Here is a 25,421-nt window from a genome sequence, read left to right as displayed (position 1 = left end):
AAACTAATAAAGGGAAATGCTTTTTCATATAGTGCTCTAAGACAGTGGAGTGGATCTCAGGCTATCGTACATTGTTGAAGCCAAACACCCAGCAAACGTCACAGGAAACAAGGAAAGCAAAAACATCAGGACTTGTAATAGTTGCAGGTTATGCATTTTGGAAGCAACCTAAAGTGTCGCACATCAGCTTTTAAAACAACCTAACCCCTTAGAGTTAAAATGTGATCTTCTTAAGGGGAATTAACCTCGTATCTGTATCTTGCAAGTTCTTCATCCTTTTCTCCAGTCCTGGCCATGTACAGGCAGGATGGGACCAGAGGGACCCTGCGTCTGATCCCTACTGGCGATTGCTCTGGAGATGGCCAGGCTTGCCAGAAGTCTACGAATGGGCACAGAGACACCAGTCACCGGGAACACCATGCTAAATTCGGTGCGCTGTACTCAATGGTAGGTGATCCACCAAACACCTTCATAATTTTTCCAACAAGCAACTTGAGCCTTTTGTCCCAAGCTCAACACCCCACATCCATTTTATCTGTTTATTCTGGACTCAGGAGGGACTGGTTCAGGCCTCTGTAGTATACCATTCCCCTGGTCCAAAAACATGACGACAACTGCCTTCAGGGTCACTCCCCATTTCAGAGACCAGTGCCTACATCTTTTCAGAACTGACTTTTCCATCTCTGGTGTCACACCTGAGATTGAATAATGCAGCATCTTCAATTTTCAGGTTCTTACGGTGTGATGTTTCCCCCAGCCCACTCTTCCTGTGATCCACCTAATCACTCAACAACGCCCCTCAAAGGCTTTCCCGAAGACTCTGAGCCTTCTTAGCAGCCAGCAGACCATCATATCCGCTCTCCTCAGGAGCGCGGTCGGGTTGGGGCACTGCAATTACTCTGAGTTTCCTAATCTGGCATCCGATAAGCGAATTACATCCAGTACTGAACCTGTACAGGCTGAATAAATACCAGCACACTTGAAGAAACTATGAAGTTGGTTCTTAAATGGTTTTGTTTAAAAATAATCTAGGACTAAATATCACTAATGCCTTGGCCGCTCTGTGGAAGGCAATATTAGACAGCTTTGAAAACTAATATGATGATGAGCTAACGAGCCTCCTATGCTCCTATAGCGTTAGCTAGTTAGCAAAAACAAATACCTCTACATCAAAAATAAATACTCCCCTTTTGATCTTGCTAATAAATCAGCAAGACCACCTCAAACGCTTAGCTCCTGGGGTTAAACCAGAAGACGAAAATCTCAGAAAAGAAGCCTGACCTTTTGAGAAGAGGCGGAAGTCCATCTGACCTACCCCACGTGCTCAAGTCAGTATCATTAACTTCATTTCTATTGTAGACACTCACACAAGCTCAGTGCGTACGTGACCTCATCACGATGAATAATACATTAATGCACTTTCAGCAAACACCAAGTCAAGGAAAAGTACTTTCTGTTTTCATACCAAGAGATGATTAAAACATTTTTACAACAGCTTATGATTCCCAGTCAAGTAAGGGATTTTATAAAATATGATAGGGAAAATAAACTGATACCAAAACCAGTTAAGTGAGTTGCAGTGTTTTCATTCCAAAAAATCAGCTGCTATTATAGATTTACTTATAGTTTTTAGCCTCAATCTTCACCATTTTAATTATGTACATGCATTTTATTGATATCCATACTGCAACAAGGTTTGCAATTCAATGCACTACAAGTACACGGGAGGAGAGGAGGAAATACAATTCCTTTCATGGATCAATTACTGTTGCATTTTCCTTCCTGACTTTCCTTAAGACATCTTGTCTGCTAGAACATCTGTTCAAGCCCAAAATGTGAAAGTCATCCTTTGCATCCAATATGGCCACTTATTCCCTTTAAAATAAAAATATTTCAACTTCTCTGTAATTTTGCCCCTCCTACTTAGTCTCTTTTGCAGAGCTGGAGTCATCTCCTCCTACACTGACACTGTTTACAGCTTTGTATTTAAAACAGTTGGCATGCAAGTCATGATTCTTTTGCAAATTATTATCTCCAGACCCTACCAGCAAGCTGCAGGCTTTAAAAAGAAAAAAACAAACCACTGTAAAAAAGAAACTTACTCCTTTTAAAAAATCTGTGATTAAATTGCACAGTTGTTCTTTGTGGGGATTTTTTAATATACATATATATTTGTTTATTTAACACTGTAAGACCTGCTCTAGCATGGCTGGCAAATTAAACATTCCTTGAAAGCTTGACCCAGCCTTCTCGGTCCGCAATCACTCCAATAACAGATTACCCAGCAGAAAGAAGGCTGGTGCACATCTACACTCGAAAGCGTGCTGTGGAGTTTGGAATACCTGTACCCAGCCATGCTGTGAGAAGCAAGTACGCTTTGCACTCCCATGCTGCAACTACAGTTGCAGAACACGTTTTTTAAGTAAGTGCTCAGCATTCACACGATTGCTTCATCGCTATGCTATACGCATTCTGACACGGTTTGTGGCATGCATTATACGGATGCTTATCAGACCGCACGGAAAGCTGACTTTGGGGTCATTCAAAATTCACACCAGCATCAGTGTATTTTGGGCAAGACAGACACACTATTTTCAAAGAGTTGTGAGGCTGCTTAGGAAATCACTGGCCAGACCTGCAGTGCTCATGGTGATGAATAAAAACAGGTACCTATAAGCATAAACTCGACGCAGTAGCTTTAGCACAACGGTAGACAGGGTATTCAAGAAGGCTGAAACTGAGCTGGCACTTGTCCTACGTGCTCTTCTGAAGCAGCTTCTTTTAGCTTCTCCTTCACTTTCTCGGATAGCCACGTTTGCACTGTGCAAACCATCATTCAGCATTTAAACAGCAATTAACACCCAGTCAAGACGGTCCCAGAGCAGAAAATCGGGGACCAGGCAGTAACCAAAACATCTTGGGCCAGCAGCATGCCTCCACACTGCATGCTAGCTGTTTAGGAATAGTGGTGCATCTCTATCTACCCTTCTGCAGAGTAAGTCATCCCATGCTCTACAAAACACATACCATAGCTGAGCCTTAACAACAGATTTCATTTTGGACTTGAGTCATTTTAACAGTATGTACCACAAGTTAATACATAACAAATTTTATCAAATCCTAGCTGCAGTCAGGTCAGTCCTGTGGTTCGCTGGAGTTTCACGGTCCTCCAGTTACAGCTTACTTTGCTGTCTGACATTAACAAGGTATCCTCGCTTTCTCTCAGAACAGCACCCGTAGTTTTACTGGTTTAATCCCTCCTCTCTCCCTTCTGCTCCACGGACAGGCGGCTCAGTAATACTGCTCCACTTGGTACGTTCTTCTTCCTTCACTGCCTGAAATACAGGAGTTTCTACCCCTTACTGTCACATCTGTACCACGCACGGGGCAGCAGACAGGCTTATTTGTACAGACACCCACTGACTGCTCCGAGATGTATTTTCCTACATTATTTGCTAGTACCTTCATTGAAAGACAAGGGAGAGCTGGAAAGCTGGTGCCTGAGGGATGCCAAATATATTTTCTTACATGGGAGAAGGAATAGAAAAGTATCACCAGCAACTTGCATGCAGTCAAACCACACAGTGCGTATTTTGGGGAGGGATAAAGATGGCTACAGCTACCTTCTGTAGTTAAACAGTCCTGGCTTGCTCTGTAAGGAGCTCATTTAACTTTGGACCATATTTTTGGGCCTGCCTTCCAGCTGATCTCACTTGCAACCCAGTGTTTTTACTCTAAAACTTAAAACCTGGCACAGAGGCAGGGTAAAGGTGCCCGACTCATGCTCTCCTAATCCAGATGACAAACATACAAGCAGCAAAAATGGAGCAGCATGAAAGTCACCCCCCGTCAACTCTATCAGCTAAATCTCAAACCTGTGTTGAAGAGATCCAGTCAGGACTAAACACACTGAAGTCTAAGGACAGCGACCTGCAGACGAACACCCGTGGTTCTGACATTCGTGCCCTGCCTGGGCAACCCAGGACGAGGAACTCTTAGCACAAATGAAAATAGAGAATAGACATCTGTTGTTTGGGAAATCTGATCTGGGCTGGAAGATGGAGAGTAACAGCAAAGCTTCGAAGCAATACACATTGTTTCACAGATTTCCTTGTCAAGCGATCTTGCAAGAGGTGTGAAAATAACAAATTGTCATCATTTCTCTAAGCTGAATCCATACAAATCATTGCCCTCAGTTCTAGATAGAGGTTTCTAGAGCAAGCAAATAAAACACAATCTCATAGCCTACTGGAGCACTTTCTCCCACCACACAAACAATCCTGTTATCTTTTTGTGGGGGTGTCGGTTATATACTCATATGAAAAGGTTCTCAGGAACATGACCTGCACGATGGAGGAACGGCAGAAGCAGGGTGCAGCAAAAGCAGAAAATCATAGAAGTTACAGTAGCTGCTTAAAGCATGTTCTTTATTCCCCCATAAAATCAAGACCATTGAAAAAGCAACATTGACTCTCAGTCCTGAAATACATTAAAAAAAAAAATTATTTTAAACCACTTTTAGAAAGTGTTCACCTTACTTTAGGGATTCCTTGTCAACCTGCGAGGCGTTTTACTTTGTCAATTTTTTCATCCCTCAAACTACCTTTTCTCACTATATGTGCATATACACACACATATGTATATACACACATGTGTATATACATATACATATATATACACAAATATAGAAAGCAGTGCATAAACAAACCTGTAAGGTTTCCCCATCCACACATCCCTCCCTGGCTTGCACAGTTTGAGATCTATGCTGCTTGCGTTTGAAACAAGAACTCACTTTAGGTTTTTCTGCATGTTTGAGAGTCTTTGTCAAGTCACTGGCGTTCTCGGCTGACGATGCTCCCTGGGTCCTGGCTCCATCTCCGGACTCCAAGCCAGGAAGCAACGCTTGTGCACAGCTGCAGTGGGGCTCCTTCACCTTCTGACCAGAGATCAGATAGGTCTTCAAACCTACAGACAAAAGAAACGAACAGTCAGAACCGCAGAAAGACAAAAATAACACTCCTTTGGACTTCTCCGATATGAAATATAGTAACTATCAAAGCACTAGCAAGGCTCGGGAATAGAGCACACAAAAAAAGACAGCGGCTGAGAACAACCACCAGGAATATAAAGATGCTCTGTGTAAAGCAGTGGCAATTAGGATCACCCAACATCTGCCGTCCCAGACACAGGAGACTGCTCTAACACACACCAACAGCCAGGACTGACACGTACTTTCTTTATTCCATTTTCACTCATGTACTTCTGAAAAGTAGAGCTTAGACCTTATGTATTCGCTTCCAAGTTGTAATTTGAGCTCTCACATTAACTCTTTACTTCTGAAAGGATTTGCAGCCTGTTTTCCAGTGATATCCGTGTTAATATTCTACTTCTGAAAAATCAGCATGTATTCCTCCACTTGCACTCTCCATTTGTCAGAGAGATGTCGTGAAGATTGCTTAATGCTGGTAGCACATTGAGAAAGGAAATGGCGTTTAAGTGCTAGAAATTCTGATGGGTTTTCATAGTTAGTGCAGACTTCACATTTTTAAAGAACAAAATCAATCTCTCTCTCGCACGTACGCCCACACGCTCTCTGCAACTGTTGTATGAATTGAAGCATAACTGGAAAGCAGATCCAGTATTAAAGGCCAGGCTGGTAAATACCATGCTGTATCAAGCTGAGCTGTATCAAAAACCTGTTCAAAAAATAAAAGATCTGAACCTTCCTTAGAATATCACTTATTTTACTTCCTTGAAACTTTGCATTATGATGTTCTGGGTTATTTCTAGGCACAGAGACTAAGAAGGAGCTACTAATCACACCGCTTTCCGATTTCAAACGAGTTAACTTTATTGCCCCTGTATGGGAGATCTCCCACTCAGCAAGGCTGGGCACTGATGTGCTCCGAAAAGCGTGGAGGTCACCAGCTCGCAGAACTGGAAAGCACTCGTTATTTTGTGGTACCAGGGACTGTTGTTCCGTGTGATTCTGCAGCCGACCTCTCGCTCACGGGGTGGTTGCTGGTTTTGTATTTGGGTCAGCTGTGCATCACCCCGCTCCCTTTTTCTGACACTTGTCACCCAGCTGCAGCCAGACACATGACTGCCACAGCCATCGACTGCGCTCGATCGCCTCCGTCCGTAGGATAAAAGCTGGAAATAACTATGCCAAGTTGCAGCCCTTGGAAGAGGGCAGGTTTCTCTTCCGTTCTGATAAGGTAATTCTCTCATAACCTTCTTTACAGACAGAAAATCATATTCTAGAAACCTTTTTTTTTTGTCTGTAATATGTAACACAGACAGCACTTTGTCTATAACCTTTCCAATAAAAATAAGTTAGACACACTAATAGCAATTTTGCAGTTTCTCTGTTTATTCCACTAGTAACTTAAGGTCCCGAACACTTCTACAACCAATGCAGAAACCCACATCTGTATCGACCATTTCAACCTCCGGCTCAAAAGCTGCTGGGAAAGCTACGGTGTTCTCACAGCCTCCGCAAGCTCCGGAGCCCTCGCTCTCCTATTTGAGATGTTACACTGTAAGCCAATCTTTATTTTTATATCGCTTATAGTAGCGCTTGGATTTTATTTGGCAGTGCCGCTTAATAAAATCCTGAGCTGCTGCTGGCTTCCAGATGTAGGGCTGTCTCTTTAAAAGTTATATTGATGGGGGTTGTCATTTAAGGAATTCACCACAATCAGCTTACAATTATATGTTTACTGTGGTAAAAGCTAAAGCATTAAGCTTACTACTCCTATTTTTAAAAGCTACCTTAAAGCAACAGGATTATTGTACCACTCCTATTATTCCTCTATCTTTTTTTCCAAACATATTCTCCAAACATATAAACATATTTTCTTTAGGTTTTGTACTTTTGAAAAGGCACTTTTTATGTCTTACTGTGCTGCGTAGCATAATTATTTCATCAATCTGTTGCATACAGTAAAACTATCTCCAGTTTGAGCTCCACACCGAGGGAAAAGGGAAAAGGTTATGGTACGCCAGTAACTGAAAACGTCTTTGGGAAAGCAGAATCCACCCTCGCCCCAACCTGAAACCGCAGCGTGCTGCAGCTCCTCGGCCCCGCTCCACCCCTCGTCCTTCCCACCCGTGGCAAACCCACCAGCCCACCGCCGCTATCGCCACGGTTTGCATCGAGAGCCGCTCGCACCCGCTTTGTCCCGCAGGCTTTAGCTGCAGGGTTTAAAGTTGGCTAAAATGGCTGGTCGCTGGCATCGAGAACCGACTATAAAAATCTCTTTATTACCTCCTCGTGCTCCCCAGCCCCGCCACGTCCGCTCAACAAGGAGCGTTACCCAAAATGGGTAATTTGAAATCGGACAAAGAAAAGCCAAGATCCTGCAGAATCGCAGCATACGTTTAGCAAGAAGTCAGCAGGGCCGCTCCTAGCGCTGCACGCAAGGTCAGGGTCTCAGGAGAGCAGGTAAGGAACAAGGGTTATTTTTGGAAAGTTTTGGAAAATTGAGAGGTGTAAAAATCTTTCCGCTTTACAGAACTTTACTAACATTGCCCACCTAATACTTTGTTATTAAATCCTTCTTATGATAGGAAAATTCGATTTGCTTTAGTATTCCTTGCAACTCTGTGACACTTCACAAAGCAACTCCTACATTCAGTCTGAAATATTTCAGCATTAAAAAAGGGGTAATTAATTCAGTAGAACTGCATCGATGGAACTAAAATGTATTATACGAGAACAGTATTCTTCCTCCTTCTACATCTCCAGTGAATTAGTACAATCCACACACTGTCATTTTCCATACAAACGGTGTAGGGAGTGAAAAACACTCACACCACCATGCAGCACGTTTAAATCAATCAGGTAACGCAACAATATTAAATGAATAAGACAACAACGGCAGAGCTGCTATTTTATGTGAAAAGCAGCAAACACAGTGCAATTTTTGCCGTGTGCTGCTGCGCAACGACGTAACTCAAGACACGGCAATGAAGAAAGTGCTGCGAGATGTTTATGCTGCCGTTTATAAAGGCAAAGCTCATCCCTTCTTCCCCTCCTGCCATTCTCAATCTTACACTCATTCCCTTCCCCCAAATTTATTCAAAATACATGCTGAAAAATAAGACAACCTCAAACTGCCTGATAGCAAATCTGTACTCTGGCAGGCTTTATCCCGCAGCGCATTTCTGCTTTTTCCGGAGATGGCTCTTGGAAGCAAAGACGGGGAACTGGCTACAACAACCCACCCCCAACACGCTAATCTAATGTATACAGTATTTTCTGCCCTGGGGGAAAAATGAGCTACATCGTTTATCTTTGAGAAACACAAGCCATTTCCTTCACTTGTCTTCAAGTTCTGAAAATCTGTAACTGTTATAAAGAGTAACAGCTCCTGCACGCTGAGCCAGAACCCTCAGTTCTTGAATTCCACCATTTTGAATGTTGACACGGCAGTGTCTGTAAAGTGTATTTTTGACAAAATAGTTAACAGGTGAGATCTCCATAGAACTACAGTGGGTTCGTTAGTCCCACTAACACTGAATTTTAGAAGCATTAGGAAATTTCTACACTTGGCTCCTTTCTTCAGTTAGCTTTTGTTTTTATAAGTGGCATTTCTCTGAACTTATAAAAACAGAAAACCATCCCAAACACTAAAAAATACTCTTAATAACAATAAAAAAATCATATGCATGCACTCACGCACAAATTATTTTCTGTATGCACAAAAATAAACAAAAGTATAAATAAGGCTGTGTATAAACATCCCAGTCTTCAACCTGGTTTTGGTAGCGTGAGAAAACCCGGTCGTTGCAGAGGGACTGGAAAGTTCAGTAACACGGGCGCAGGCAGGGCAGGGACTGGGGCCCCCTGCCCGAATGCTGCCTGCACCCTGCCAGCCCCTGGATTATACCGAGATGGTCAGGCTGGAGCGACTGCCATCCTCGACCTCCAGAGAAAAACTGTCTCAGGTAACTGGTGGGAAGTCACTTGCTGGGAGGGAACGGGGAAAGGGAGAAAAAGGATGTTCTGGTCCTTCAAGTCCTTAATTAAGTCATTTATTTCCTTTCTTTCAGCTCGTTTACCCTCATGACTTCAGGACAGAAGTTGCTGTTATGCCAATCTAATCTGATTTTTACATTAAGTAGAGGGCATCCCTCCATGCATCTTTTGAAGACGGGATGTCTTCTCCTACAGGAGATCTCAAGAGATGGGGGATTAATACAAATACTGATAAGGAATTGCTTGGTAAAATAAGATTCAGGTTTCAATTTTTGATGCTCCACCTGTATGGAATTGCAACTTTTTAGCCCTCTATTGATAGCAGACAGGAAAATTACTTTCTCTCTGGCAAATGGAATGTGTCATACTTCTCACATCTCTATGTAAGGAACTTCAAATGCTTTTGAAACCCTTTTCAGCACTGATTCTAAGAGACACCAAAAAATGATGGCAATATTTCAGTCACGGTCTTACTGATTCATTTAATAAAAATACAATCCCCACTCTTATTATATATCCCTGTTCCTCCCTCCATGAATCGCTTCACCTTTTTAGTTGCAGTACAGGGAAACAGCATTTAACTAACCAGGTGACCTTCCTTTTCAGACCAACTGCTTCCCAGTATACAGCCCTCTGTTCTGTAAGACTAGTAATATTCCTTGTATTGATGTAATAAAATCCAAATTGTATTGATTATGCCCCCTTTTACCAAGTAGCTTTAGATTAATGCTTCTCCTTCACTGTTTATCTTTCCATCATTTCCCTTAGAATCTACATACTTTAATCATTTAATCATATCTCTTTCCAAATAATTAAGTGTAAATTTACGAAACTAATTGAGCTCTATTTTCACGTCCCTCTACTTTTGCAGTATCTTACCTCACAGAATTTGCATGAAAATTGTTTCGTCGTGAGAACCACAGTGACTGTCACTCCCACGTGAGGGCAAGAATCACTTCCCAGCTAGAAAGTAATTTTAATCACCTGCTGCAATGTTAGCTATTATCTTTCAATAATTTAGTATCTCATTTTATATAACTCTGATACCAGTAACAAGAAGTGGTATAGCAAGGTCATAAAAAAAGCGTTGCAGTTCAGGACTGGCTTTAGCTCCTTTCTTTCTGAACTGATGGCCGGTAACTCACTTTTGGGTTATGCTTCTCTGCAATCAATCAGCTCTTGCTTTCTCTTTTTAGAAATACAATAAGAAGTTTTCTCCACGCCTTTTAAAGACATCATCTTTGCACTTTGCCAAAAATCTGGGAGTGAAAATACTGGTATTCAGCCACTGCCACTCCAGGGAAAGGAAACGCAGACCTACAGTTAGGTTTCCTCATATAATAAAATATGCTGCTATATAATTTCACCAGACTCTGGCTTGCTCTGTAAAATAAATTATTAACTGCAATTTCTGGAATGTAAGATGACAGGCAAATAACAGTAAAAAAAAAAAAAAAGAAAATAACCAGAAAGGTATTTACTTCTAATTGCAGTTTCTTTTTGGCATCTCTCTTCTAACTTTTCCATGTTGTTTTTTTTCCTTGTCAAAGCTTAAATAATTTTTCAGGTACTAACCTAGCCTAATGTTTATGCAAGAAATAGTATAGTGTATACCATCATTCCAGGAGCTTTAGTATCCTTTGGGTCCAAGTTGTTGCTGAATCTAAAGACGATTTTCAGTAGCAAATACTCTCCCTCATTCTTAAAATTCAATAGTTGCCAAATCTGTATTTATGGGGACTATTTTCTCACTTTATTAGACCCTCTTGCACAGAGAGTTCGTGCAAACCTCTTCCTCCCCCCTCAACGCTCTCATCTATTGAGCTGGGAACTGCTAGTTTACACCACAAGAAGGAACCTCAGAACAGCAAAAGCGAAGCGAGGCGCCGACCCCCGAGAGCCCGACGGCGCTGCGCAGCAATGCGGACATGCACCGGTGATAGGCGCAACTACTCAAAGGATCAACTGCCCACAATATAAAACTAGAAGGTGAAATGCTGCTCAAAATACATGAACATTAGAAACTGAAGAACAGAACTTTCACTTCATTTCACTAGAGAGCAAATGTGAAAACGGGTGAATATGAAATTTAAAATCCAGAGGTAGCCAGTAACCAAGCTAAATGTAGTGCCAAGAAACGTGCAACTTTAAATGTAAACACAGGTCGTTACTTATATTTTTTTTTTCCTATTTTGCAATCTTGATTTGGCAAAAGATTGTTACGCTTAAGAAATAACTTCAGAGAGTTTTCCCCCTTGAAGCTTCTGATAATTTCATGATGAAAGTACTTGTGTACGCAGAATTGAAGAGAGAAGCAAAAGCTCACAGGAACGTCCTTACCTGGGCAACTGCACCTGGTAAATACAACCTGGATAATCAAAGGGGCTGCGATATCCCTGCAAAACATCTTTCGGTCAATTGAACTGTCGGTCATAGTCGTGAGAGCGGAAAAGCCACGCGCTAGTAATAATTCTACATCGCAACTCGCTGGAGTTGCTCTGACTTTGAAGCTCAACTTTAGGCTCTTGGTTGTCAGAAATTTAGGCATGTAAAGGCCTATAGGTACATTTTTAATTTCAAGCAAGCCGCTGCCTTGTAATTAGATTACCTGGAGAGAAAAACACAGTCGAGCATGTCAGCAACTGGGAAAAAATAATAGTAATTAAAAAAATTAACCAATTTCTGCTTGAACCTCTGAGGCAGCCCAGGACTCGCGGGACTGCGCAGCGCCGAAGGCCGTGCTAAGAGGCCACTCACAGGACAAGCGCTCGCAGCACCTTCCTCCCCGAAGGGGCACGGGCAGGCGATCCAACACCTGCTTGCCCGTGTTGAACAGAGGAGAGTGCAGAGCTTCCACTGCAGAACCTTACAGGTTTCCTCCCAGGCATCATGCCCAGGATGTGGAGTCGTCAGCCTGATCTTTACCTGCAAGAGGAGCGGCTTTTCCAGCAAGTTTACAAGATGCTCCAAGGGTGGAAACACTTGCCTAACCCAGTCTGCCAGCTGTGCCCGACGGGCTGTGCCAGACAGAGTTTATCTGATTTCCTGAAGGAATTACCCGCAGCTGTGGTTAAACACTAGACACAGCATCTAAAAAAGTGCTGTTCTCCCTCACCCCTCGGGAAAGACCAGAGAGAAAAGAAGGAGTAGTTAACTTGATATTTTGTCTTCACATTTAATCTTTACTCCAGCTGCAAGGCTGTAATAGTAATGTAATAATCCCACCCCACACACAGCCACGGGGCACTGCCTTTACTTGCTTCTGGCTACAAACTCACAGTTCCCTCATTTTTACTTTTTCTAGAACCTTTTTCACCACCTTCCCAGATAAACTAAATAGGATTTTCAGAGAGGAGTAGAACACGTTTCCATAATCATGCAGCAAATGCACGTTTACTTCGTCCTTTTAGACAACTTCCCCAGCATCACTGAGAATCACTTCTCTTTCAGGCACAGCGTCTCTCTTGCCGTCCTTCCTCCAGGTACCGGGGGCAGCCCGACAGACCGCTCCTCTCCCTCAGCACAGGGCCGGACCTCTCAAATGCAGCAGGAGAGGTCAGTGCTGCGAGGCCCGACGGTCGCAGACTTGCCCCTTGCAGAAGACCACAGGCAGAGGTGTCCTGCGTTGCACAGTCCCTTCCTCTTGTCGTCTTCACGCCTGAAAGCAGTCTGGTCCCTGCCGAGCCAAAGCCAGCAGACTTCTTCACAGACAATTAAGGAAGACTTTTATGTTAATTCTAATAACCCCTATACAAAATGCTTGCAGATTTCTACTGCTTCTGTGTGATGTATGGTTTGTGTGCAACGTTACACACCACAGCGGTTTACCGAACACTTCAATATTATTAAATAAAATCTAAAAACCCCCATTATGATAGCCATCCTTCTTGAAAAATAGTGGTGGAAGTGCCAGGAAAGTCAGACACAACGCATCCTGCTGGTCTGGTAAATGACTATGTAGAATGACATTAAAAAAATTTCATGAGGGTTTTGTTTTTTTTTTTAAAGCCCTCTTAAGAATTGTCCTACTATAGTCCTGAATTTCAGCTTTTTATCTCCATATATTTCAGCAATATAGCTGGAAACCAAAACCACATCACTGTCTTTTATATCAATAGGCATTTTCTGTCACTCACACTGCAGGACTGCACAAGATGACATTGGATGACTTTACAAAAAATAAAAGTAATTTTCTCCAACCTGCAAAGCTGCATTTCCGATGAAGCAAGTCCCACCCTCTAACCCTTAGAAACCACTTCCAGCTCACTGCAAACAAAAGCACATAACCCAAAACGCCTGGATTCTAACAAACCAGCCTACCTGGAAAAGCACTTTGAATGTATGGAGCAACACTTCCTGTGGCTAAAATTAGAAAGGGAATTTATGAGCCAACTTGTTATCTTAGGTCTCTGGAAAGTAGAAACAATGATAATAAGAAACAGAACTTTATAGACTGCAAACACAAAAGAAACTCCAAAAAAACAAAACCCCAAACCTATCTTCATAATCTCCAAAGAACTGCAAAGAGCCAGAGAAACCAGAGGCATCTTCTGTATTATGGAAAACCACTGTTTTTCTTATGCCTCTTTTGTTTAGCAGAAGGCTTACTTTTGATCAGCTAACAGACAACAGCGGGTTTTGAAAATGCTGATCAACAACATATGTGTAATTTTGGTATTCAACATCTGCCAGTTTTAAGTGGGGAACCCTGTACCCAAACCCACAATCGACATTTCTAGCTGAACTGCAGAAATAAAGTTGCAGGCTGCTGGTCTATCCTCCTTCAGTCCCTTCTATCTTCTCACCTGGAGGAGGGGGGAGAAAAAAACCAAAACCAAACAACAAAAAACACAGGGGAGAAAAAGGTGTAGGCATGGACATGCAGCTCAATCACAAAGGTCTAGCTACCACTGTTGGCTCAGGAATATATTACATAGGTATTTTTAAATTTTACTGGCAAAATGAAAGATAGGATGATGAGCAAGACTGATCCCTACCCTGGGGTTTACAATGGCCCTTATTTACTTTCTGCTCCATCAGCTTTGCTGGTGCCAGTGTGCCACCGACCGCGGCCTGAAAACAAACGGCAGACGAGCCCATTCCTTGCAATGAGTCTCGGTTTTGAACTTATTTTTTACTCAGTACAGCTCACAGCTTGACACCTTAATCAGAAAGAAAAGTGGGTTTGAGTCAAACAGTAAGCCTGGGATTTTTCAGTCAGAAATAGCGTGCTCCACAAGAGAAGCTCGAAGTCCAGCAAATTTCGTAACATGTTGCAGATAAAAGATTATCTCTGTCCTAAGGATTCCTCAAAAACCTAAGAGATAGATGATGTTCCTACATTTAAAGCAAAAAGAGGGCCTAACTCCAACTCTAGGATATTTGGGATTAACTGGTAAAGATACTGTCTGGCTTTCACTTGCACTTCTCAACCCTGTAAACTCTCCTGCAGTCTTGGTCTCTCTAATACCTTTGTGAAAACAAGTTCCATGATGCAATTACATGCGTGGAAAAGTATCTGCTATTATCTTATTGGCATTACTTTTCACATTTCACGTCACTATCCCTTTGCCCTCTGTGTTAATTTTAACAGCTGGGAAGGAATGAGCACGATGAGAGAAAATGAAATTTTTGAACAATGCAGCTGCCAAAAGAAGAGTCAACCAAGCACACAGGGGCACGGCTTTCCAGGGGGTTCAATCTTCTTCAAAAATTATAACATTCCTACCACAGAGTACATTTTCTGAAAATATACCTAAAGAACAATGAACTAGAAATTAAATCTAACTACAAATACAGCCCGTTTAGAAAGTCAACACTTGCTTCGCTGGCTGGATTGTGAATGAGGTGCCAGCGCTGAAGAAACTGCAGAGGCAGAGGAGCAAAAGGGATGCTTTGCAGCAGGGCTGAAAACTGAGCAACCTCAGCCCCGGTAAAGCCACTCTCTAGCACTGCCCTGCTCACTACTACACCCACTGGAAATTGTGAGCTGTGGTATGGAGACATGCAGCCTGCTTTGCATGGCTGCAGTGATATAAAGCAGATGTAAATACATTTTAGATATACAACATGCCTGTTTTGGCATGCTAGGGACTCTGTTCTTTAAGAAAAACGATAAGGTCACAACACTGTGAAGTCTTTCGAAGACATTAGAGACATTTTCTTCCACTTTCTTGTTTAGGGTGCAAATGTGGGTTTGGTTCCTCCCCCCCCCCTTCATAACTGAAAAGAAAGTACCTCAAAGTTCAAAAACAGATGGCTAAGGCAATAACCACCCTTAACTTCTGCCTAGCCTTCCATTTTAACAAATGCAGGTCCACATACTGAGACCCAGGAGTTCCTCCGTAACATATTTGCATTATGTGCATCCCTGTACTTACATTTCATTACTGCTAGTGGCCAGGCCACGATAACAGCATGGAAGTCAGCAAGAGGATGGAGGAAGCCTTTGGGAGTAGCTTCCCAAATAGTCACTTCAATCCAAGCTTTTGGTTAGGCATCTGACAATGTTTCCCTGGTGAATTTGCACACGTGGGAAGTTCTGACATTCCAGATCGCTCAAAGAGTGCAACAATCCTTTGGGAATATGTAGCAAAACTTCCTTTTATTATAAACAAAAAAGTGTTTCCAACTTAAAACTACATTTTACTGTGGGAGGGAAACAAGCAATCAGAAAACTGCATGGGGGATATCTCCAAGGCAAGGACTTCAATCAATCTGTTTAAACAGCATTGTAAAACAGGGATCTATGGATAGAAGAGGTTTTTTCAAGAAAAATTCCACTCCTCTAGACAGGAAAATTATACAAAGCCACAAGCATTCCAGAAAGACATCCTATATATTAAATTTTCTGCTGCCCACATGCTGGCTGGCATACCTCAGGAACTACAGATGGCTGTACCAGCCTCTGCTAAACACAGGCGGAATTTAGTAAGTTGAAGAGAAAGAGGCTCCAAGTGAAAGTTTTGTCAGCTGTAGGCTCTCAAAAATAGGAATTTATTCATTTTAAACTAAAAAGGCATGGCCAGATTGAAAGCGGTTAGAAGTTTATTAGAAATCCCACCCAGGAAAATTTCACTCGGGACCAGAAGATGCCACCTATCTTTTTGATTGATGTTTTAGAAATGATGAATAGCAAGCGTGCAGGATGCACGAAAGGATTCCAATAAAAAACAATAGTCTGATGCAACTGGAGCTGCTCCGGCCCTTGGTAACTGAGTGAGCTATTGTGCCTCTTGGTACTAACATTTTTTTAATAGAATCCAGACAAGAGCACGCACCAATTTAAACAAGACTTTAGAAGTCTATTTTGTTAGACTGGTGCAATCTCTTTGTGTTGACAGGACTACAATCAGGCAAATTCTTTCCTTCTTGCATAATGCAGGTAGTCTGGATTTGACATGCTAAATCAGCAGTTTATTTAAGCCAGGGCAATCCTGCAGGCTAATTATGCCCTCGCACAGGGCCGTCTCTACGGACTTGCAGGCAAGTAAATCTAAATCAATTAAGAAGTGCATGCAAACCTACTATGAGCTGGTGGGCTCTGCACGTGGAACTTTTTTTGGTTGCTCATTGTTAAAAATTCACAGTCTGACATTTAAAAGGTAAAGTAAAAACCAGACACCATACTGTCACCCGCAGTTTTCAAAACTTTTTTTCTGTGCAACTGATCAAACAATATTGAAAATACACAGCAAGCACCCACATTTTCACTTAAGTCAAAACGAAAATCTATCATCTCAGACATCTTTCTGACCGCATATAAGAAAACCAATTCATACGTTCCCAAATACCCATCACATAGTGCTAAGAATGACCCTTCTCATTTAACCTTTCCTCAGTATTGGATATCCACATGCATTCCTTGTCACCTCTTCCTATTACAGAAAGCAGTAACTAAATAAAAGCAATTATTTGAGAAGGTATGGCAGCGCTTTGGGAAATGCATACCACTGGTTCTGCTACTCAATCAAACCTCCCTACAAACTTTGGCCAGCTTTTCTCCACACCTGTCTATTTGCACTGGGGCATCTTTATAAAGATGACACCTGCGCTCTGCAAGTAACCCTAAATACTTACTTGAAAAGAATGCGACAGAAATATTCTTCAGACAATGAGAATGTTTCCTGAAATTTTACTGAAGTACATTCACGGACATTACTTCTAAAAACACTTCATTAACTTGATTAGCCGAAGTCATACTCAGAGAAAATAAAAGATTTGTCCTTAAGGGAGCAAATCCAAAGAAATAAATTTCCATATCATAGATAATTCCTGCATTAAAAATAAGAGTATATTATTTTTTTTAAAATTACATCTCTGTATCAGTTTTCAAAGTAAAGAAAAAGATAATTTTTTCACCTGTCATCAGAGCCTACCAGCACAGTTTGAAGAATTAATGTTTGGATCAAGTGCTCGTTAAATATATTTTATTATTGTTAAATCAGTTAATAATGACGTCGTCCCCCCCCATCCAAGCTCTGTTGCTCTTCAGAACTGAAAAGCTAGGTAGTGAGCAAGCAGAGCTTCTACAGAGCCTGCAGAAATGTTGCTCATCACGTGATAGACGGACTGGAGCGGAGCCAGTATATTTTAACAACACGGCAATCCAGCAATCCCCCTACCAGGATCGCTGGCTGCGGGAATCGAGCAAGCATCAAGATACTTATTCAAATGGGCTACAAGAAATCAGATAAATAGAAATGATGTTGCACTACTGAATTCAGTCATTTCACAATTCCCCCAACATCGTGCCTTGTGCAATACAAACAGGCAGTTGTAATTCAAGGTAAGTTGTTAGTCATAACTTATGCACCACTTGTTTACATGTGGTTGACAGTTTTAAATGGTTACTAATTCACTACTGAAAAATAAAACTAATGCAAATAAAACTGCTGTGGGAGGCACTTTAGAATAACAATATATAGCAGTAGTATAAACACCGCTAAGATGGTGAAGAAGAAACCCGTAAGTGCAGCCACCACTTAAGTATGCAGCACTATACAGCTGTATTTTTAATTTAATTGGCAAACTGCAACCACAGAGTATTTGCAGCGTTTCTAGCACAAAAGAAAGATTAGAGAGCCTCTGCCGAGAACAGCTGAGTGTTGTGTCTCCCCCAAGCAGAGTATCTTTTCAGTTTATTTCCCCTCCTTAAGAAAAATATATAATCAAACAATCCCTCCCCAAAATAAAAAGAATTTGAAAGTCACAAAACGAAGTTAAAAAGGAAATATTTCCAGAACTATGTTTATTCACACAGTCAAAACGTTTCTGAAATTCCTTCCATTTCCTCCATGTATAACATTCAGACAGCCTCCAGTCCTAACACGACACATTAACCATCCTCTTTCTCTTCACATGGCAGCTGTGGTTTCGGACTCCCGGTTGGATCCACAGCACGGATCCCTTTTACCCAGGACACGGCACTAAGCCCACCGTGGAGACCAACCACGTGCTGCTACACATGAGCAGACCCTCAAGGACACGACAGCTCCTGTGACGGCTGGCTGCAAGACGGCACCTGCCACCTCGCGCAAAGGGTGCCGTGCTCTTGGCTAGTTACGCCGATGAAAAAGACCTCTCCGCTGGCAGAGTCTTATCCAACAGCTGATTCGACTTTCAGTTGTTTTCAGCCTGTGATCCTTATACTCTGTTAATTTATGCAGTATTTGTTGGGGCTCTGTGAAGAAAAACCAGGGAAAACGAGCTTGCTGAGAGCTGGCTTTGAGTCTCTAAGCGTGCCAAAGCACCCATACTCATAGGAGTCTGCAAACGAGAACAGGTTGAGAACCACCATAATAAAGGATGTTCTAGGGCATCTTCTACTGCTCTCTCCCATTATATCACTGTCGAATGGAGTATGCTGCCTCTCTTATTACTAGAGGACATGGTGAGCAAGAAGGGTGATGAATCCCCCCCTCAACTACAAGGACAGAGAACAAACTTTCTGTCACATGAGTAGCTGCTGAGGGTCTTCATCCCACCACTCAAAGCTCCCAGCATACAGGAGCCAAATACCTGGGTCAGGATAGACTAGAGCAAACAGGTATCTCGTGCCAAGACTTAAACCATGCTACCTCTGGTCCTGTGCATTCACTTCAAAGGCTATATCACTCTCCAGTTTAGCACCTTGTACTTCACCAAATAATAAAACATGATGATTAATCATAACGCAGATGAAACATGTCCATAAAATATAGAACACATGTAATGAATTCTTTCATGTATCCAAATGGTAAACTGCCTGATGAAATGAATATTGAGATTTGTCACTTGTTACTCAACAGATTTGCTTGATCATCATTATGTCATGTCACTAAATCTACCTAGTGTGAATGACATTAAATAACATACAGTTAAATAAACATTCTCCAAATGCAAGTCAGTTGACATGTTCCTTTGGCTTGTTACTGTGTTTGAAATGAGTTCATCCTCATGCTAACAGCAACAAGTCTTTGCCCAGTGCCGATACTCAAACCTGGTTTTAAAACCGAAGGAGATACTACCACCGGCTGACAAGCAAGTAGAAGTCTTTCAAGTCACATAAAACGGATGTGGGTAAAATCAGCATTTCTGTTTTTCCAAGGTTTGAATATTCCATAACTCATCTATTATTCTCCTCTGCATTTGGGCCAAACCTGGCAGCCTGCTTCATACCAAAGCAAGCCCCCAACAACCAGCTCCTCCGTCAGCTCATGTCCCATATTTGATTTCTTCATCCTTTGCAAAAACATTCTCAGACTTTGTGCTAATAACTAGCTGATTACATTTCAAACTGCCCTCAGGCGAAAAGTTATTACTGGGGAGTACAGGAATGTGTCTGGAATGCAAAAACAACTGGGGTGAAAATCAGTGGGCTCTGAGCTGGTATAAATAGATAGTTCACTACGGAAACTCATCTCCTCTCAAAAAACCAAAACCACAAGACAGTGACCCACTATCTCCTCTAGTTAATCTACTGGTGAAGTGATTCAGCCAGCCTCCTAGCTCTTGGGAAGAGGCATCTCATGTCTACACAAAATACAATATAAATAATGTTTCTGTTATGCTTGCATGCTAGATAGCTAACTACCCTGAGTAATCTGTTGATAAACTGACGTAAGAGACAGTCGTTTCGGGATATGCCAAACACTTCCCATTTTGGATAGAAATGGGCAAAAAGTTCTTCTTGTGGAAGCTTTCTTTATGGTTAAATGATACCACATAACAGGTTTATTGACAGAAAGTTTCGGTTATGAAAATTTACTTTAGTCCATGCAAATTTCTGCATCACCCTCCACCTCGTAGTGCCCGGGTCTTCAAGCAGAGTATTAAACCACAAGATCAGCACACATAGCGTGAAAGACTCTTCTCTTTTTCCAGCCTCTCTGCAAAGGGTGTTATAGCACATAGCAAGAAAGTAGCCCTACAAGTTACCTATATAAATAGGCCCAGGTATTTATGGAAATTAGGGGATCAGCCCCCCTAGCTTGATTTTTGGGGCTCTGGGCTGGTGTTGTACTGTACCTGCATAACTTACATCCCTTCTCATTTAGATGTGGAGTTAATAGAAGTCGCTTAATCACTTTGAAGTAAGGTGTAAAAGACACTGGTAAAAGTAAAGATCACATTTCAGGTCTCCAGAAGAAGATTCTTGTGAAAGCTACATATTCAATTGTAACCACACCTGTGGAAAAAAGCTAGAGAGAGACACTAAGGAGAAAAAAAGAAAAAAAAATCAAGTAAAAGCACAGAAACAAAAGAAATACTCCCTCTGCTACCAAACCCTAAAAAAGGGCTCTTGGCTATACTAAGCAAAACTGAAAGAAAATCTAAAGGCTAAATATTTCCCTGACCCCTGTATTTGCTTCTGTGCTGCCCTTGCCATTTGCTGTCAGAACTCTGCTAGAATTGGAAGGATCACCTCTCCGGTCTGGTTTCTTTGTACTTCTACTGAATCACTTGCCTAATGAAGTTTTTCATGATTTATTTGAAGATCCAAGCATTCAAAAACAAAATTCCTCAATGAAGAATGAAGTATTTTGTGGGATTACTCTTTGCCTGAGGTTAGGGATCAAGGTTTCTGAGAAACATGATGAATCACAGTGGTATTAGCTTACTCATCTTAAAAAGTGGGGTTTTTTAAACTGATAACAAGCAATTCTTTTTTTCAAAAATATCTAAGAAACACTATGAGTTTGTTTGAATGAGAAAGAGAATATGCTTTTTGTTACCCTCACTCTTGTATACACTATTTTATGTAAAGGGAGCATTTTATAACCAACGGCTGACACTTTTTAGTATCACCCTGAGATAACCAGTATTATCTCTTGCTGGTTTAGAAGCAACAGCATATCTAGAGTATAGCAAGGCAGCTGCAAAGCTCCGAGACGCATAAAAGTTTCAAAACAGAAAGACAGTGTTAAAACTATCCTTCAATTTGCAATGCTTTCCTTCAAGGAAACTGAAATTAAACAACCAACATAAAGAAATTAAAGACACTGATATAATGAAGTGTTTTTAAACAGAGTGCATGACTTACAGGTGAGTTCACAGGTTATTCAGTACATATATTCCCTGTCACTAACATCAAAACCTCAGCCACACAAGTCTACGTCTCAGTTTTCACGTCATTTTTGTGTACAGTGAGATCTCCATGGGCATCGTGCCCTCCTCCTGGGTGGACTTCTGACTGCACTTCACTTTTCCCGTTGCTCTTGCACACTCTCCTTTCTTAACAACCACTACAAAATTATAGAAGAATTTAATGTCAAAATAATGATTAGATCCAAAAAGTTTTGTTAACAAACTTGTTTAATAGAAGTTTACTTATTAAAAACAGTTAAAATTAAACAAATACTTTGTGAAAATAATTTTTAATTTAAAGGAAGACACGTCAATGCTGTGGTATCATGTAGAAGTGAGAGATTTTTCTCTCTTAGAAAGCATCATCATAGGATATCTTAGAAACACCAGGAAAATCAGAATTGTAAGTATATTACAATATACACGAGTATGCAAATATACATTGCTAATACAGCAGTCTTCCACTGGACCTTACATAATGATCACTTCTTCTGCGGGGGGAGGGGGAGAATAAATCAAAAGTTGTTCTAAAATGGGCAAGCCAAAATTAATTGCATTATGCAAGTAATAATTTTCAAAGAAGACTTCACTGATCTCCCAACTGCAGCTCTCTGCTGAACAGAAAAAGACCCAACAGGTTACACGCACGGCCAGCAGTTTTTGTTCCACTTGAGACACTTCCCTAGGCTGGAAACCTCCATTCATAACTCTTAGGAAAATGAAACTTCAAAATGAACAGCATTATCCTCCTGCAGAGCACAAAATCCAACCTAAAACGCACTTTTTGCGCTAAACCCATAATTCAATGTCTTTTTTTCCAATTAGCTGCCTAGCCCAAGAAAGGACGTTTTAATTTCTCATTGATCCAGGCCACCGGAATTTCATGCAAGAGTTCACTTGGGAAACGGGAACAGGAGTGTATAAACTTACAAGTGAGAAAGGAAATACTTTTCTAATAGTTACTGGAGGGCTCCACTGAGTCATAGCCATCCACCGAAGGTACTACACAACAGCTGGGTGTCTTGTTTGTGGAATACGAAGAATATATAGAATATGGAAATCATACAGCGTTTCTCAAAAAGAATTTCTCATATGAAGCATATACAATTTTTTTTTTTTTTTAAATTTAGGAAGCTGCCAAAATCTTAAGGAGCAAGCTCTGGTTTTAAAAGGAGGTGTGCTTTTCATCTTTTATGTCAGAAGCATAAAAGTTGTTTACTTTAGAGGAAAACTGATTATTTTAAGTCTGCTCTCCCATTAGCACCAAAGCACAAGCAAAGCATTTGTCTTTTCAGCCGGAGCGGCATGGTGCACACGTCCAGGGTAGCTGCACTTTCTCTCCGAGGCAAACCAGCAAGCACAGAAGCCTGGAGGTAAAAAGGAAGGGAAAAAAAAAAAAAGTACCTGTGCTTAGCGAAGCCTGAATCTGATCTTTTGGTGTGAAGCCTGTGTTGCTTTCAGATTGGCACTTTATCTACTGGAGGGTACGGCAAGTTCAGGAAAAGATCTGCCAACTCAAACAGGGAACTGTTGTCAGGACTATCACAACAGCTACGCTTTGTTCAAGATGACAAGGTGATTTCAGGTGTTCAACTGAGGGGCCCATAACAACATCAGAAATCAAGTAAGATCTCATGGAAAAAAACACTATTTCAGGAAGACACAGAATAGCTACTGCTCTCAAAAGCAAATAAATAAAAACACTGGATACTGAAGTAAGGCTAAACCCATTTTTGCCTAATGCACTAAAAATGCTGGGCAAAGACGCTGATCCCAGAAGAGGAGACCATGCAATACAGAACCTGCCCTGAGAAACCAACCCTTCTAAAATGCTCCAGTTTATATGCTCTTTTCTGAGAAAAGAAACTTAGAGGACATCATCTTCTTCCAGCCCAAAACAAAGAACCCACTGACCTCCCCAAAGGCTCTTCATCATCTTTATTATCTGTGACAGAACATGTAATGAGAGCAGCACCCCCCGACCGTGCCCCCAGCGCAACTCCTCGCGCTCCCGCAGCTCTCGCGGGCACCTGCAGCGCTGCTGCTGCGACTCAGACCCTCTTGACGGCCCGGATCTCCTCGGGCACTCCTCAGATGTATGCAGCTGAAAAGCACGGATTCATGGCGTGCTTGCTGCAGTGCCTCCAGAGGAACCCCTTTGTTGCACTCTTCTGAAAACGAAAACAAAAGATGCTCCTTTCCCTCCCTCTACTTTTGTTTGTAACCAGATGGATCTGCACATCTCTGTATCTGAGCATTTTTATCCCCCCTGTTTCTCTCATTCTAATGAGAAGCGAAGGAGTCCATCTTGTAATTACATTTTGGAATATTTTTCCTGAAAAAGCAGGGATAAAACCATGGATTTGTGTTAAGCCGAATGCAGAGTGGAACTTCCAAGACTTATGCTGCACTCAAGAGACAACACAAGGCAGGTCCCACAGAGAGGAGTCAGAATCAGGCCCTACGCCTGGCACTCCAATGGGAACTTCTGGCCAGCTTCTTCCCCAGGAGACAGAGCTGAACCACCGACAGCTTAGACAGACATCGGGACATGCTTCGCAACCAAGAGTGGCGATGGCCTCCGAGGATCGCTTATCAAGTGGCATGTTGCCTTCTCTAGATCCTTTCTGCAAACTCGTCTGCTGCCAGCAGTACTACAAAGAAATCTCCTTGAGGGTCAGAAATTAAACACGTCAGACTGGCTCCAGCCAACAGGCATGAAAATTCCCTACTTTACTGAGTAGGCCCAACCCACCCTTCCACTGTAGAGAAGAGCCACCGACCGCCTCAAGTGCAAGAGGTTTTGGGATTAAGTTCTCCAGCTGCATTCTGGAATCTCTCCTATGTGAGGAACCAGGTTTCACCAAACATGTACTAATGAAGAGCCCAAGTCCTTGCAAAACAGCTAAAATCCTCCAATTTGCAGGAAGGGGGCAGGAGACTGATTTTTCCTCTCTCAACCTCTTCTATTATGCTTGCCTCCACACAGATGAGTCACAGTGGTTATGGAGAAAGGAGTCCTCTCTGCTCGTAACTGTCTCAACATGAAAGTAAGGTTTGGTGCTTCCCCCTCCCCATTCTGCTGTGCTTTAGAAATGGTCTGTTTTCTTGAAGAGATAAAATACTGGAGAGATCTCACTTGGAGTTACTTGTCATCTAGTGCTGGTACACAGGTTTGGTCTGCTTCCTCTCTACAAAGAGCAAGAGCTCCTCAATTTGCAGATCTCATTTTGAGTAAGACAACAACTCTACGTTACCACTGAGTTCATGGCCAATACCAAACTGGGGGGGACGGGACACGATTACATGCTGGGAGCAGTCAATAGACTGGTAGACCAGTCTGCCATTCAGTGAGACCTCAGCAATGAGAGCGTATCAGTGAGCACTTGAGATGGCACTCGGAGAACCATGTCTAGTTTTGGGCTTCCCAGACCAGAGAGACACCTGACACAGTGGAGTGACACCAGGGAAGCCACCACGATGATTAGGGGGCTGAAGCACAAGATGTGCGAGGACAGAGCTGGGTTTTGGCAGCTTTGAGAGGAGAAAACTGCAACTACCTAATGGGAGGGTAGGGAGAAGACAGAGCCAGGATCTTCTCGGAGGAGCACAGTGACAGGACAAGATAACGATGAGGACACTCGGGGGACAAGGACACAGCTGGGGAGACTCCTAACAACCAGCTCTAACCTCTTTTCAGCATGAGTTTGGACAAGACACCCTCAGAGGTCCCTGAACAACCGATGCTATTCTGTGAAGCCAAATGGCTGCCACATAGAGAACTACTGGCAGAGCTTTGCTCGTCTCAAAGATCTGCTATGTGCCTGCTTGGTTTAGATTTTCATTGATTTAAAAATTCCTCTTCATGTCC

General features: G+C 42.1%; 1 protein-coding gene across 5 annotated transcripts in view; it reads right to left on the bottom strand.

Annotated features, from left to right (window-relative positions):
- The window catches only part of ADCY9 (adenylate cyclase 9), a 98,335-nt gene that overhangs the window by 45,094 nt on the left and 27,820 nt on the right, over nucleotides 1-25,421 (bottom strand). For all 5 annotated transcript variants that reach the window (XM_075165924.1, XM_075165925.1, XM_075165921.1 and 2 more), the window contains one exon: nucleotides 4,793-4,965. In XM_075165924.1, the coding sequence (XP_075022025.1) occupies nucleotides 4,793-4,965 (173 nt within the window). The remainder of the gene's footprint in view (nucleotides 1-4,792; nucleotides 4,966-25,421) is intronic.

The sequence above is a fragment of the Calonectris borealis genome, chromosome 16 (assembly GCF_964195595.1).
Source record: "Calonectris borealis chromosome 16, bCalBor7.hap1.2, whole genome shotgun sequence".
Lineage (NCBI taxonomy): Eukaryota > Metazoa > Chordata > Aves > Procellariiformes > Procellariidae > Calonectris > Calonectris borealis.
This window is presented reverse-complemented; position numbering and strand designations above follow the sequence as displayed.